Genomic DNA, 11,935 nt, shown 5'->3' on the forward strand with positions numbered 1-11,935 from the left:
ACTTTGGTGGTTTGTGCGATGTGGACATCACGTGATATGTCCCATACAGTAGTGAACTGTGTATGTGTTTAACATTTAATTTTTAATGATTAAATAAAAGCTTTTCCTGATCATTTATAACTCAAGTTTCTCTTAAAACCAGAAAATGGTTAACCTTTCAATATGTGTCTCAATTACATTTGTCTGCTGTTTTGAATAATTAAAAAAAGGTTTTTTCCTTTGAAAATCGACCATGTGCTTAACTAAAGTTTTGCTGATTGATAAATCTTTACTTGATTTTGTGTTTTTGGGAGATCATACCTAGATGTCCTCAATCACAGATCTGTCCTACCTTTTTGGAGACGTGTAGGTTTAGATGCATGAGCGGCAGAGATATGCTATGGTGTTATTTTCCCAGAGGCAATCATCTCATAATTAATTCTCTCTTATTCTAAATTACTCTTTCTCACTGTCCAACTAAACATTGGAATAAAGCCGGTGTCACGATTCTTCAGTTTATGCAAAAGTATCAACATTTCTGTATTTATGTAAAAAAAAACAATCTATTGGCAAAATGTAAACACTGGAAACTTCTTAAATGTTCAGAGCTTAACAGAATAATACGAGTAGTTTAAGGAAGTGATGTTATCATGGGATTGATAAGTAATACCTCGGCAGATCTCACATCTTTCAGAATCTGAGCTCTAATGTGGGTCAGGCTCATCTCTGTACATCTGTAGAACTTGTAACACCTGTGATTAGTGCCGTTTCCTACTAAACACTGATTGCTCACTTTGGTGGTTTGTGCGATGTGGACATCACGTGATATGTCCCATACAGTAGTGAACTGTGTATGTGTTTAACATTTAATTTTTAATGACCGAAGAAGCTTTTCCTGATCATTTATAACTCAAGTTCTCTCTTAAAACCAGAAAATGGTTAACCTTTCAATATGTGTCTCAATTACATTTGTCTGCTGTTTTGAATAATTAAATAAAAGGTTTTTTCCTTTGAAAATCGACCATGTGCTTAACTAAAGTTTTGCTGATTGATATCATGATTGATATATATGAGTAATTAAGATTGGTGATTAATACTTAAGAGTATGAGGAAGATTTAGTAAAGGATTTTGTGCATGCTATCCTACGTGCTGGGGTAGGAAGTATCAGGTAAGAGAGCAAATGTAATTCCATTAAAAACAATGGTAATTTATCCATGCTCATTACTTTGTGGCGATTCTATGTTCCACAAATGCTGGGTTTGCATTAGCAAAAGCATTAGCAGAAGCATTAGAAAATTCTACCCACATAATTTTCATGTGGTTTGGATTTTATCTGTCTGGTTGTGCTTTATTGATCTAGTCTTTTAGCAAACATGCATATATGTCCATAACTTGCCCCAGGTAGTGAAGAATCTCAGAGGTTTGTTTGCAGATAGCTGGCTTTACATTTTCACATTTGTGAACATATCTCAGTGAACAATTCCACTTAATTTCATTCATTCATTAAATCTAGTAAGCAAAGGTCAAATAAACCTTTCCATTATATGTTGTTGCATCAACGATATGTCAGGTTAGCTAGGTCATCTTGATCAAATGACGATTAGGTTAGAAATAGATGTTTTCACACCTTTACAACAAAGAGCAAATCGAGCACTTTCAAATATCAGAATATTCAATAAGTAGCTGAAAGATGCCCATCTAACAAAACGCCAGTGCAGAAATTATAACTTTCAACCATTTATAATATGTTATAACATACATCACTTTTGATAGTGCATTAGAGTTAATGAGTTTACAGGCAAAACAAAAAGATCTCTGGCTCAGCAATTGTACGTTTCCATATTTAGGCAGATTAAACTCACATCACTTCACACAAATATTAAGCTCTTTATGCTTATTTCTACATTTACTAAAATACTCAAGAACAGTATCATTGCCCATGCTCTTAAAACTGTTGTATAAACAATTTACAGGTGCTTGTAGGATGCCTTTTTGTGTATCTTTTTTGCGTTTTAACATAATAATCTACATATTCCGCCTGTAAAACTTGATCGGCCTGTACATCAACTTATTTTATCTGATTGCCTCGGAGTATTTTAGTGGTGTGAAATACATTTCGTTATAGATATTTCCGAGTTTTGGCAGAGAGCGCTTCAGAAGACTTGGGAAATAGTAAAATGTTAGAATAGCGATAACAATTCATCAAAAACATATGGTTATGGTTACCCTAGTATATTTTTATACTAGGGGTTCCCCCTGATCTCGCGTTTTTTCGAGTGTCCACGTGACTTTTTCGGTCACGTGACATACAGCTGTCTCAACGTCACCGCAGTCGTCGGTCTGGATAATTCCACATGAGCGAAAAATGGCGTTCACATTCGCGGCCTTTTGTTATATGCTGGCGCTATTGCTGACGGCGGCGCTTATCTTCTTCGCTATTTGGCATGTAAGTATTTTGATTAAACTCCTGTCGAATTGGGGAGACTTTGAGCACAGAGATACTCCGCGGATAGTGACATTAGTTAGACACACGGCAGAGCGCGAATGAATGGCTCGAGCGCGAGCTGGTGACACCCATCGTTATCATCACCGCTATTCTTCCGTTAAACGGTTTGGGGCCTTCCGTGTATTTAACCCATCATCTACAAAGTTAGCCACATTTAATGCACACTATGTTTATCAATTTGTAATATTTGTTAATGGTGAGCACGGGCGGATGGGCGCGCGCTCCCGTTTAGCTCTCGTGCATGTGTTTACAGATCAGTTATAAATCAGAACTGCTGCTAAAATCAACATAAAGCAAACGTTAATTAACAACAGAAAGATCGATTAAATATTCTATACATGATTCCTTTAGTTTAAAGTCTGGGTCCGTCTACATAATTTGTGCCTTTTGCATGTAAGATTTTGACATGACTTATGTTTTTGCTTTTTTTTTGTTAACTGGAGTCACATTTTTGAGTTATTTTTGCACAGAACAGCACCACTGTTCTGACCTCTTAGGCTGATTCATTGCTGGCTGAAGCCATTAACCTCTTTTAGAGATAATAACATTTTTATAACCAGCATCACATTTAGGTCTAATATGCCACATGCAAACAACTGTCACAACAGTAAAGGGAATATTGATTTCCGCCCTTATTTTCCCAATATTAAGGGATAATGTTAAAATTTCATATGATATGAATTTGTAATGCTTTTAAATTTGGATATTTCTTAAGTAGATATGCTGAATGATTCAGGCGTAGTGAATAATGCACTGCATGTGTTCAGATTTTGGGAAGTCGCAAACATTTGAGTTCACAGAGAAATGCATAAAGACCTGTAAGAAAGTAGTTTAAATTTGTCATCTCTCCTGCATCACAAATCTCCTAAAATATTAAGCTCTTTAAGATTTGATGTTTGAGAGAGAATTTTAAATTAAATCAATTCCTTCTGCACATTTACATTTTTAAAAAGTGCTGATTCTTAAAGAATAATATAGTCCTGACATGTGATAATGTAGGAACTGTGATTGCATTTATCATATGGATCATGTACTGTTTTTCAGATAATTGCATTTGATGAGCTGAAGACCGACTATAAGAATCCTATAGACCAATGTAACACGTTAAACCCGGTAAGTGAGAGGTTCTGTAGAGATGCTTCAAGATGCATGCACTCCTGTTTCTTCTCTTCTCTCAACACTGTTCTGCTAATCGATTAAATCATCTGCAGTGAATGTTGCTTTCCAACACTAACACTACTTTGGTTCGATTTTTCTGATTTGCATTGTGTCTTATTTTCTTAATATTTGCTTTTTACCTTTTTTCTCTGATTGGCTCAAAGACAGTTGACAGGGTGAAAAAAATTAAAAGGGTCAGGCTTGCTCTGAAGGTTGGTACCAGAATTCAGCTTAAGATCAGTAACAGTCTCTCTGTGTGCACGAGCGGAGTGTTTACAAATGTCTTTTCAGTTAACTAACACCTCACAGATGTTTAAACAAGCCAAGCAGAGGGACCAGACCTGGATCATGCCAACTAGACAGCTTGATATCAGAGGGTTGTTTTTGCTGCAAACGCCGTCATCTGCCGACTGAACAAAACCCAGATTGCTCCTTTAGGGTTGCCCTTATTTTGCTCATGTTTGGCTGGTTATTGTGGGTTTGGGCACAGATGTCATCTGCACAGGTGTTTATGTGAGAGTAGGAAAGACGCAGCGGTTTACAGGGAAAAGTGTTAACTGAAAAGACTTGCAAATGCTCAGAACATGCATGTGCCGTTCTGTCCCTCCCTCTGTTTGCTCTTTACCCAGAGCGACTAACTCCATATATGACAACTCACTTAGAAAGTGTATTTCTAAAATTGGCTCAGCTGTAAAACATTTGCACCGTTAAGATCATGCAGAAGTCGTCATTACTTCGTGCACTCTTGTGACGGATGAGGTTATTGATGAATAGGTGTAGCGAGTGCACGTTAATTTAGAGTCAAGCCGTAGTATCCGCTAGAAAGGGTTTTTCCTGGTTGGATGTGTCCGATCATTCGCAGAAGTAAATGCGAAATGAATTTTGAGGCCATTTTACATATTTATGTCTTCATAGTCACCATTGGCAGTTTGAATTATTATAATTTTTTTTTTTACAATGTGTTTGTGTTGGGCAAAAGCAGAATACACACTTTCTCTCTCTTTGCATGGGCTTCATGTGTTGTCTGTACATGATCAGGCATGGTTGGGGCAGCCCGGGGTCCTCCCTTCCTCAGCATGGCTGCCTAGCATTGTATCCCTGTGGACGAAAAACACAATCCTGCCTGTTTCCATATCTTTGTCTGTGGGCTAGGGGTGTAGATAATGTTGACTTGTCTGTTTTTTGCTGTAAATGCTCATGGCCAGATGTTCTATTTGCCAAATAGAAGAAAATCGGCAATCTATATTTAACTAAATATAAAGCAGATGGGGTACAGTATTTGCTTTGCACACTTCCAACAGCTTTAGGATGCAATAGATGCCCGGTTTCAGAGGTTGTGAAGAGATCCTCTGGGTAGTTTGAATTCGATGGGGATCAAAATTCCTCGTTCTAAATTCTTCACACACTTTAGAAGGGAATTTTTTGTTTGTTTCAGTAGTTTATAGACGCTGGTTTGATTTTACATTTAAAATGGGTTTTATTTAAACATGCACTTTAAAGAATTTTTCACCTAGAGACAAAAATTTGCTGAAGATGCAGTGAATGGGTGCCGCCAGAATGAGAGTCCAAACAACTGACAAAAACAGCATCGTCGTAATAACTCACATGACTCCAGTGTTTGTAATAAATATTACTTACTGGATTATTGTGATGTTTAGACTGCACTCCCAATTCCTTTAACTGATAATTTTTGACAATTATTCTCAGCAGTTCCTGCTCTTTCTAGGTTTAGAGGGATTTAGATGTGCTTAAGCAGATCAGTATGTACCCGAGTTTATGGGATTGGGGGGGGGGTGATATGAGTTCTAACACCTGATTGGCTAGACTTGGGGCACATGCTACAGGTGCAATAGAACTCTAGTCTCGGAGATGGATCTGTGTATGTGTGTTGTTTTCTGACCATATGCTATTTGGCTTCCTCAGCTCGTCTTGCCGGAGTACCTCATTCATGTGTTCTTCTGCGTAATGTTCCTGTGCGCCGCAGAATGGCTGACTCTTGGACTCAACATGCCCCTGCTGGCCTATCACGTCTGGAGGTGGGTGGGGCTATATATTAAACACTTCAGCAGAGGTGCCCACTAGTTTCTCTAAAGTTAATAAGTGATTAGTCGACATTGGTCTTGCTCAAAGTGCAACGTCACTCGTTTGTTTGTGTGCAGGTACATGAGCCGCCCTGTGATGAGTGGACCTGGATTGTATGACCCCACTACGATAATGAACGCAGATATTCTGGCATACTGTCAGAAGGAGGGATGGTGCAAACTTGCATTCTACCTCCTCTCATTCTTCTACTATCTTTATGGGTATGTAGAGCTTAAAAATGTTTAGTAAAATCTAAATGTATAAATCCATCCATCCTTAGAAACCCTACAGCTTATGTTTCTCTCTGTTGTTTCTATTATAGGATGATCTACGTTTTGGTGAGTTCCTAAACTGGAAGCAGCTGGAAAGCATACAAGGAAGCGTTTGAGATGCTGATTTTAAAACCCAAATGGAGCTGAATTTGGACTCGGCCATCTCTCTCAGTTCTGCTAGGCTGTTTCAAAAGGACACTGACTTTATTTACACCTCATTGGCCAAGAACGATCCAGGACGCAAGCAGCCTGCACAACTCCAGAACCACACATGCAAAAATAAATGATTACCAACTCTTCAGTACAAGCTGTTTAGACTTATATACACATGTCGCACCAATGCCAAAGCACTTCACACACTGAAAGCATCAGCAGGTGAGATGAAACGGTTTTCATTGACCAGATCGTGTCCAAAGCGGAGGCACAAGGGCTTCAACACTATACCACTGATGGAAATGTGCAAAGATTTTACTTTTGTGTTTTCAGACTGTGGGACAAAATAAAGATCTTGATTGTAGCATTTTTACAGACTTATTTTATCTTAAATATATTACTGCCTTCTAGCTCAGTCAGTTCTTTAATTTGTCCTTCAGAGTGGTGTGCTGCTTTAGTGGTCCATGATCTTGTAAGTCCCTGTTTTTGAGCTCATGCTGGTAGTCTGGTTTATGTTGATGGTTCTTATCAGATGACTGCTCTATTTCAAGTGTGTTAAAACCAATGTTTGCTGTCTTTTTTGGTAGGAGATGAGAACTGATGCTTTCAGTGTGTCGAATGCTTTACTTCGTTCATACACCCTGGAAATACTCCACATGTAACTTTTTTTTTTGCTTTTAAATTTGTGTGCATTTCGTATTTCTAAGTGTAATTGTTTTTCTGATTTTGTTTTATTTCGATTATGTTTTTGTGCGTTAGAGATGAGCGTGGACACCATTTTGAATATTTCGGTTTGATGTTGGCATTTTCTCAGTGTGCCAAGATGCCATTTTCTTTTAGCCTGTAATCACCAAACAGAGGCTTTGGTCCTGAGGTGATGCTGTAGTTTTTTTGGATTCAGAGCAGAGCTGTGTGGAAGGATTCTTTGCCACACACTAATAGCTGTTCATAATCGCCAAGCTGGACCACCAAGGTGATATTCAGAATAAGTTATTTTGATTTTGTATTTGATTTCCCTGTGATTTAGGTATTGTTTGCATTTTTTTTCCCCCTGTGTGTGTGAACCCAGCATTATGTGCATTTGAATGTTAAAGTCTTGCAAGAGCTATAGTAAAAAAAAAGTTTTGTTTGTTTTTTTTTTGCTTGTAATATTGCTTAAAGTTCCCAATAAAGCCCCCATAGACAAATAACAAATGCTCATTTTATTATGTGTTTTTTTTTTTTTTTGTTTTCTTTAAGTTTAGTCCATGTGGCTAAAGTATTTATGGTAAAAATGGGTTTGGTTTAAACTGAAATATTTTTAATATCATATATAAAGAATAATAATGCAAATTTTTGACATGTGCTCCTTTTATAATAGTGAAACAAACCTCAGCTTTGTCATTACAAGTTTAAAAATGAAAACATAAGTATTTTTCCAGTGATAAAAATTACTTTAATTCGCAAAATTTTATTTATTCCCATAAAAGTAGGCATGTCTTTGTAAATTGTATGGGTCTGGTTTCAGGTCTCATTTACGTTGGTTTGTAATCTAAACAATTTCACAATTTACTGCATGTTATTGAACTAAGTCTTGCCTATATGCTTCTGCATTGAAAAATCAGGTGGATATTAGTCATAATTTATCAAAAAGTATTCTCATGTGGCAAATATAAAATACGCAAAATATACTTTTTTACAACAGCATTTGACCTGTTTTGACTATGATAATTGATTTTTCTCTTTAACTTTGGATTATGTTACCACCATACTTTATACATTTCCTTACTAATCACTACTTTGATAAGCAAGTAATTGCGTTGCCAGGAATTACTGCCAGCAGCTGAATAAAAATTTCATCCACCATCCAAATCACTGTTACTCACATAAGCAACACATGGTTTCCCAGACACAAATATAAACATTTCTCTCAATTTAATTGACTGGCCAGAATCAATGCAGGCATTTAGGCAGTAACGATTTCTAAGAAACACTGAAAGCAACAAAAATTCATGAACACACCATGCAACGCAAACGACTTCAACAGATGGTTTATCAAGACAGCGTCTGCCAAAAGGGATGTTTTCATCATAGCCATAATATCCAATGGTGAAATGCTTTTTGTAACCGGTTAAGCACCAGCAGCACTATAGATAATGTTGCCACAGAATGTCTTGGCATTGTGAAATATAGCAAAAGTCCCGCTTCCTCAACTGTCAACTGTCCTATATTTGATTGGCTGATCCACGTTTCTCTCTTATTTTAAACAGCCAGGACTACACACAACTTGTTCCAACGTACATAGAACAGACAGACAGAATATATTCACTAAATTAATTGTTTGGGTGTTGATTACAATTTTCAACAGCGTTTCTCAGAAATCACTTGTTGCACCTTTAAGACTAACTTACTGAACGAGACCCATTTGATCGGAAAGTTAAAGTTATATATTAAGCACAATATTATTAGACCGACTTATAAAAATACAGAATTTTTAAAGTGCCATCACAAAAGAAACAAATGCATTCATAATCGTAGAGGAGAAAATTCAAATTCATCAAAGTTTCTGCTTTTACACCATCTGGATGATCATCGGGATACAGATCTCTCTGAAAGCCGCTCTTTGGTTTCTTGATATGCTTCAAACTTCTCCCGAAACTCGTGGAGGAAGTTGTATTGCTGTGACAAATAATAAAGCATCACGAACAGCTGAGCTGTACGGTGAAGGGAAGCGGTGCATGTAGGTTTGTGGATGCTGCCCTTACCTTGACGGTCTGAATGGCTCCGCCTCCTCTCAGCTCCCTGAGGATCTCCAGAGCAGCACCGGGTGTCATGGATACAGAGAGCTGCAGCAGCAAACATGCAGCAACTGTGACAATGAAACACAAGTTAGACTCCTAATCTCACACGAGGGACTAACGTTAGTCATAACACTGAACTCCGTTTGATAATTTCATACTTACTTAACCCTGAGCGGCCCAGGCCTCCATAACAACTATAGGGGAATAAAAATACAATTAGATGTTTATTTCATTTTAATTTGAAAGTGTATAGTAAAGTGTACAATTTTAATGTTAAAGTTATGTATATATAGTTATGTTTATGTGAGTCTCTTATGCTCACCAAGGCTGCATTTATTTGATACAGTATAAATATAGCCTTTTTTTTTTATTCACCAAAGCTGAATTTGTAGCAGACGGTCCTTCAGAAATCATTTTAATAGGCTGATTTAATGCTCAAGAAATATTTAGTTTTAATGAATGTTAAAAACAATTGCATTGTTATATTGATTATTAGAAGCTAAAAATATTTAAAAGATTTAATATAATTAAATGGTGAAAAGTGTGTCCTTTAAAAAAATAATATTCAATATTTTTAATACTTTATAAAATAGTTCAGTTTAAAAGAAGGTAACAGATCAGATTTCTTTCGCTGGTGTTTTTGCTGAATTGGGTAGCTCTGAAGTGTTTCTTACTGTATGACAGTCCTGCGCTGATTCCGGAGGCAGTCCTGCAGTTCCTCCAGAATGCAGCTGCACTGGGGAAGCTCCGGGGCACCTCCGTCCGGGAAGGGGAGGTGGTGCACTCTGAGTCCATTCTGAGAATAAACCTCTATCAGACAGGGCACCCTGTAGCGCACCAGCTCTCCCCTGGTACAGAACACAAACACGTCCTCCACACCCTGGTCACACATCTCAGCTACACACACACACACACACACACACCCACCCACCAGATAAATACAGCGAGGACATCAAGCTGTAAACCAAAGCAGCAAAAATATATACGCACATATATTGCATTTAAAAAAACAAGAATAACCATAACATTTCCAAACGCTAAAATGTATTAGTATTACCACAAACAGGCCCTGCTAAATGCAAAAACAGCATGACACAGACTGAATAGGAAAATTGACCTGATATGTTGTTTCCTAATTGACTGCACAACATTTTTGAGGCGTTGGCATCATTTATACTTATAAATCAAGTCATATGTCATGGAATGGAAAGTGAGGCATTTTCTCCCCTATTTTAACATATACATAATACATATAAGTTTGGGTGTTGTTTTGTTTGAGGATGAGAAGATGTCAAAGAACCTCTGTTTGCATCAGACCAATTTGACTACTTTTAACTAACTCACAAGAATTTGTGCCTAAATACCAAGATTTTTAATTGGACTGTATTCTGGACTCACCTTTAAAGATTACAAAGACTTTTTGCTATCTTATGATAAAAAAGTTACTTGTCATATGAATTAATATTATTGTTAATTATAATATTTTACCTTGCTCTTTTGTAACGTCAATCAGAACAGACCTGTAGCCAGGTCCAAAATGTGTCAGCTAGACTCACCAACATCTTTCTGCAGGTTTCTTCTGATTTCTTTATATCGGCATCCTAAAATGAGCAGAAATTACGGCTGCATGATAAATTAAAACAAAAGAGACATCAATTTACTGCTTAGTGGGAATATTCACGGTGAATCACGGCACGGTTAATTTACACACAAGTAGCTCATAATCCAGTGTTTTCAGTTTGTTTTAAATTAGTATTAGTAGTATAATTTTACAGTTGTACTGTAAAATAAATACTATTTTTCATTCGTAATATGTTTTAACAAGCATAGCAACTTGGAGCAATATTTTTATTATTATATTATTTTATTATTTATCTATTTTATAGATTCAGATTGTGCAGCCTTGGCAGAAATGTTTATTAATCTTTATGAAATGAGCACACAAAGCGCAAAGAGATACACTTCATTCATTCATTCATTTTACCAGGTAAGGAACAAATGCCAAGAGACTGGGAACACTCCACCACTGACAGAGACAACCTGCAAAACAACACAAATTACTCTCAATCTATGAATATTTCTCCATCTTTCGAGTGTGCATAAGCATGTATAGTTTACCATGAGATCTGAAAAGGCGTGGCTTCCACTTCACCAAAGTCCTCTTCGTCAGATGAATCAAACTCACTTGTCCTCATTGCACCCCAGTCTACCAAAGACACAAGTGTAACGACACCAAGATCATTAATCAACCCTGTCACTGACATATTAGAGCTGAATGTGAAACTACTATCCAAACAGCAGCTTGTTCCGATGGCTTTGCTTATCATGTGGGATAGGGACTGAGAAATTTCAGCGTAAATGCGTGGAAAATACAGCAGCGTAATAAACTATGAGGCATCACTAACAGGCTCATATATATTCTCGTTGGCAAAACTAATTCTATTTACGCATTCGACACCTCGACGTTATTCAAATGAAACGTTAAATTGCTAAGCTGAAACATAAAGTTATACGCCACAGAGAAATCAACCGAACTCACCGACACACCGCTCTGTACTGCGCACGCGCGGCTATTTTAAAACATACTTAAAGGACTCGTCCAATCACGTAGAACGTGTTTGAAAACCACGCCTATTTGTGCAGAAGACACGCAATCTCCCTTAATATATGATAACTTAATATTAATGAGACGTACGCTAGTTTTCAGTCTTTTCGGAGCGGGCTACTGCAATGTACGTATTTATTTAGATGCATAGCAGAAAGTAATATCTGGGTTACTTAATAAAATATTTTGACGCAAATTTTTAAAAAAGCACTTACATAGTCCCTAGCCATTTCAATACATTCTAGACCTCTGCTATGCGAGTAGAAGTAAAATGGAGCGCCGAAAAACTGCTCTTTTGCTGACTGTGCAGGAGCGCGTGAACGTTCCCGAGACACCGGACGGCGCGCGCAGTCCGTGTTCCGTTCCACCTCTCCTCCCGCAGTCAGACAGACGCAGTGC

At 37.4% G+C, this 11,935-nt stretch overlaps 2 protein-coding genes across 4 annotated transcripts; one reads left to right on the forward strand and one right to left on the reverse strand.

Moving 5' to 3' along the window:
- Window positions 1-2,274: 2,274 nt before the first annotated feature.
- On the forward strand, window positions 2,275-7,345 carry cnih1 (cornichon family AMPA receptor auxiliary protein 1). Its single transcript, XM_043255297.1, has 5 exons — window positions 2,275-2,426; window positions 3,531-3,599; window positions 5,568-5,680; window positions 5,804-5,947; window positions 6,049-7,345. Exons 1-5 carry the CDS (start codon window positions 2,346-2,348, stop codon window positions 6,074-6,076), a joined length of 435 nt encoding a protein of 144 aa, XP_043111232.1. The 5' UTR covers window positions 2,275-2,345; the 3' UTR covers window positions 6,077-7,345.
- On the reverse strand, window positions 3,607-11,872 carry cdkn3 (cyclin-dependent kinase inhibitor 3). Of its 3 annotated transcripts, none has more exons than XM_043255296.1 (8): window positions 11,471-11,537; window positions 11,050-11,137; window positions 10,916-10,971; window positions 10,488-10,532; window positions 9,606-9,828; window positions 9,094-9,125; window positions 8,896-8,999; window positions 3,607-4,742 (listed from the first exon to the last, which is right to left on the reverse strand). In XM_043255296.1, the coding sequence occupies exons 2-8, from the start codon at window positions 11,124-11,126 to the stop codon at window positions 4,716-4,718; spliced, it is 564 nt and encodes a 187-aa protein (XP_043111231.1). In that variant the 5' UTR covers window positions 11,127-11,137; window positions 11,471-11,537; the 3' UTR covers window positions 3,607-4,715. The 3 variants fall into 3 exon arrangements, with proteins under 3 accessions (XP_043111231.1, XP_043111230.1, XP_043111229.1); XM_043255295.1 differs by lacking the exons at window positions 3,607-4,742; window positions 11,471-11,537 and adding exons at window positions 7,564-8,809; window positions 11,752-11,872; XM_043255294.1 differs by lacking the exon at window positions 3,607-4,742 and adding an exon at window positions 7,564-8,809 and having other exon boundaries at window positions 11,471-11,532.
- Between the last annotated feature and the right edge of the window lie 63 nt (window positions 11,873-11,935).

The sequence above is a fragment of the Puntigrus tetrazona genome, chromosome 13 (genome assembly GCF_018831695.1).
Source record: "Puntigrus tetrazona isolate hp1 chromosome 13, ASM1883169v1, whole genome shotgun sequence".
Taxonomy (NCBI): domain Eukaryota; kingdom Metazoa; phylum Chordata; class Actinopteri; order Cypriniformes; family Cyprinidae; genus Puntigrus; species Puntigrus tetrazona.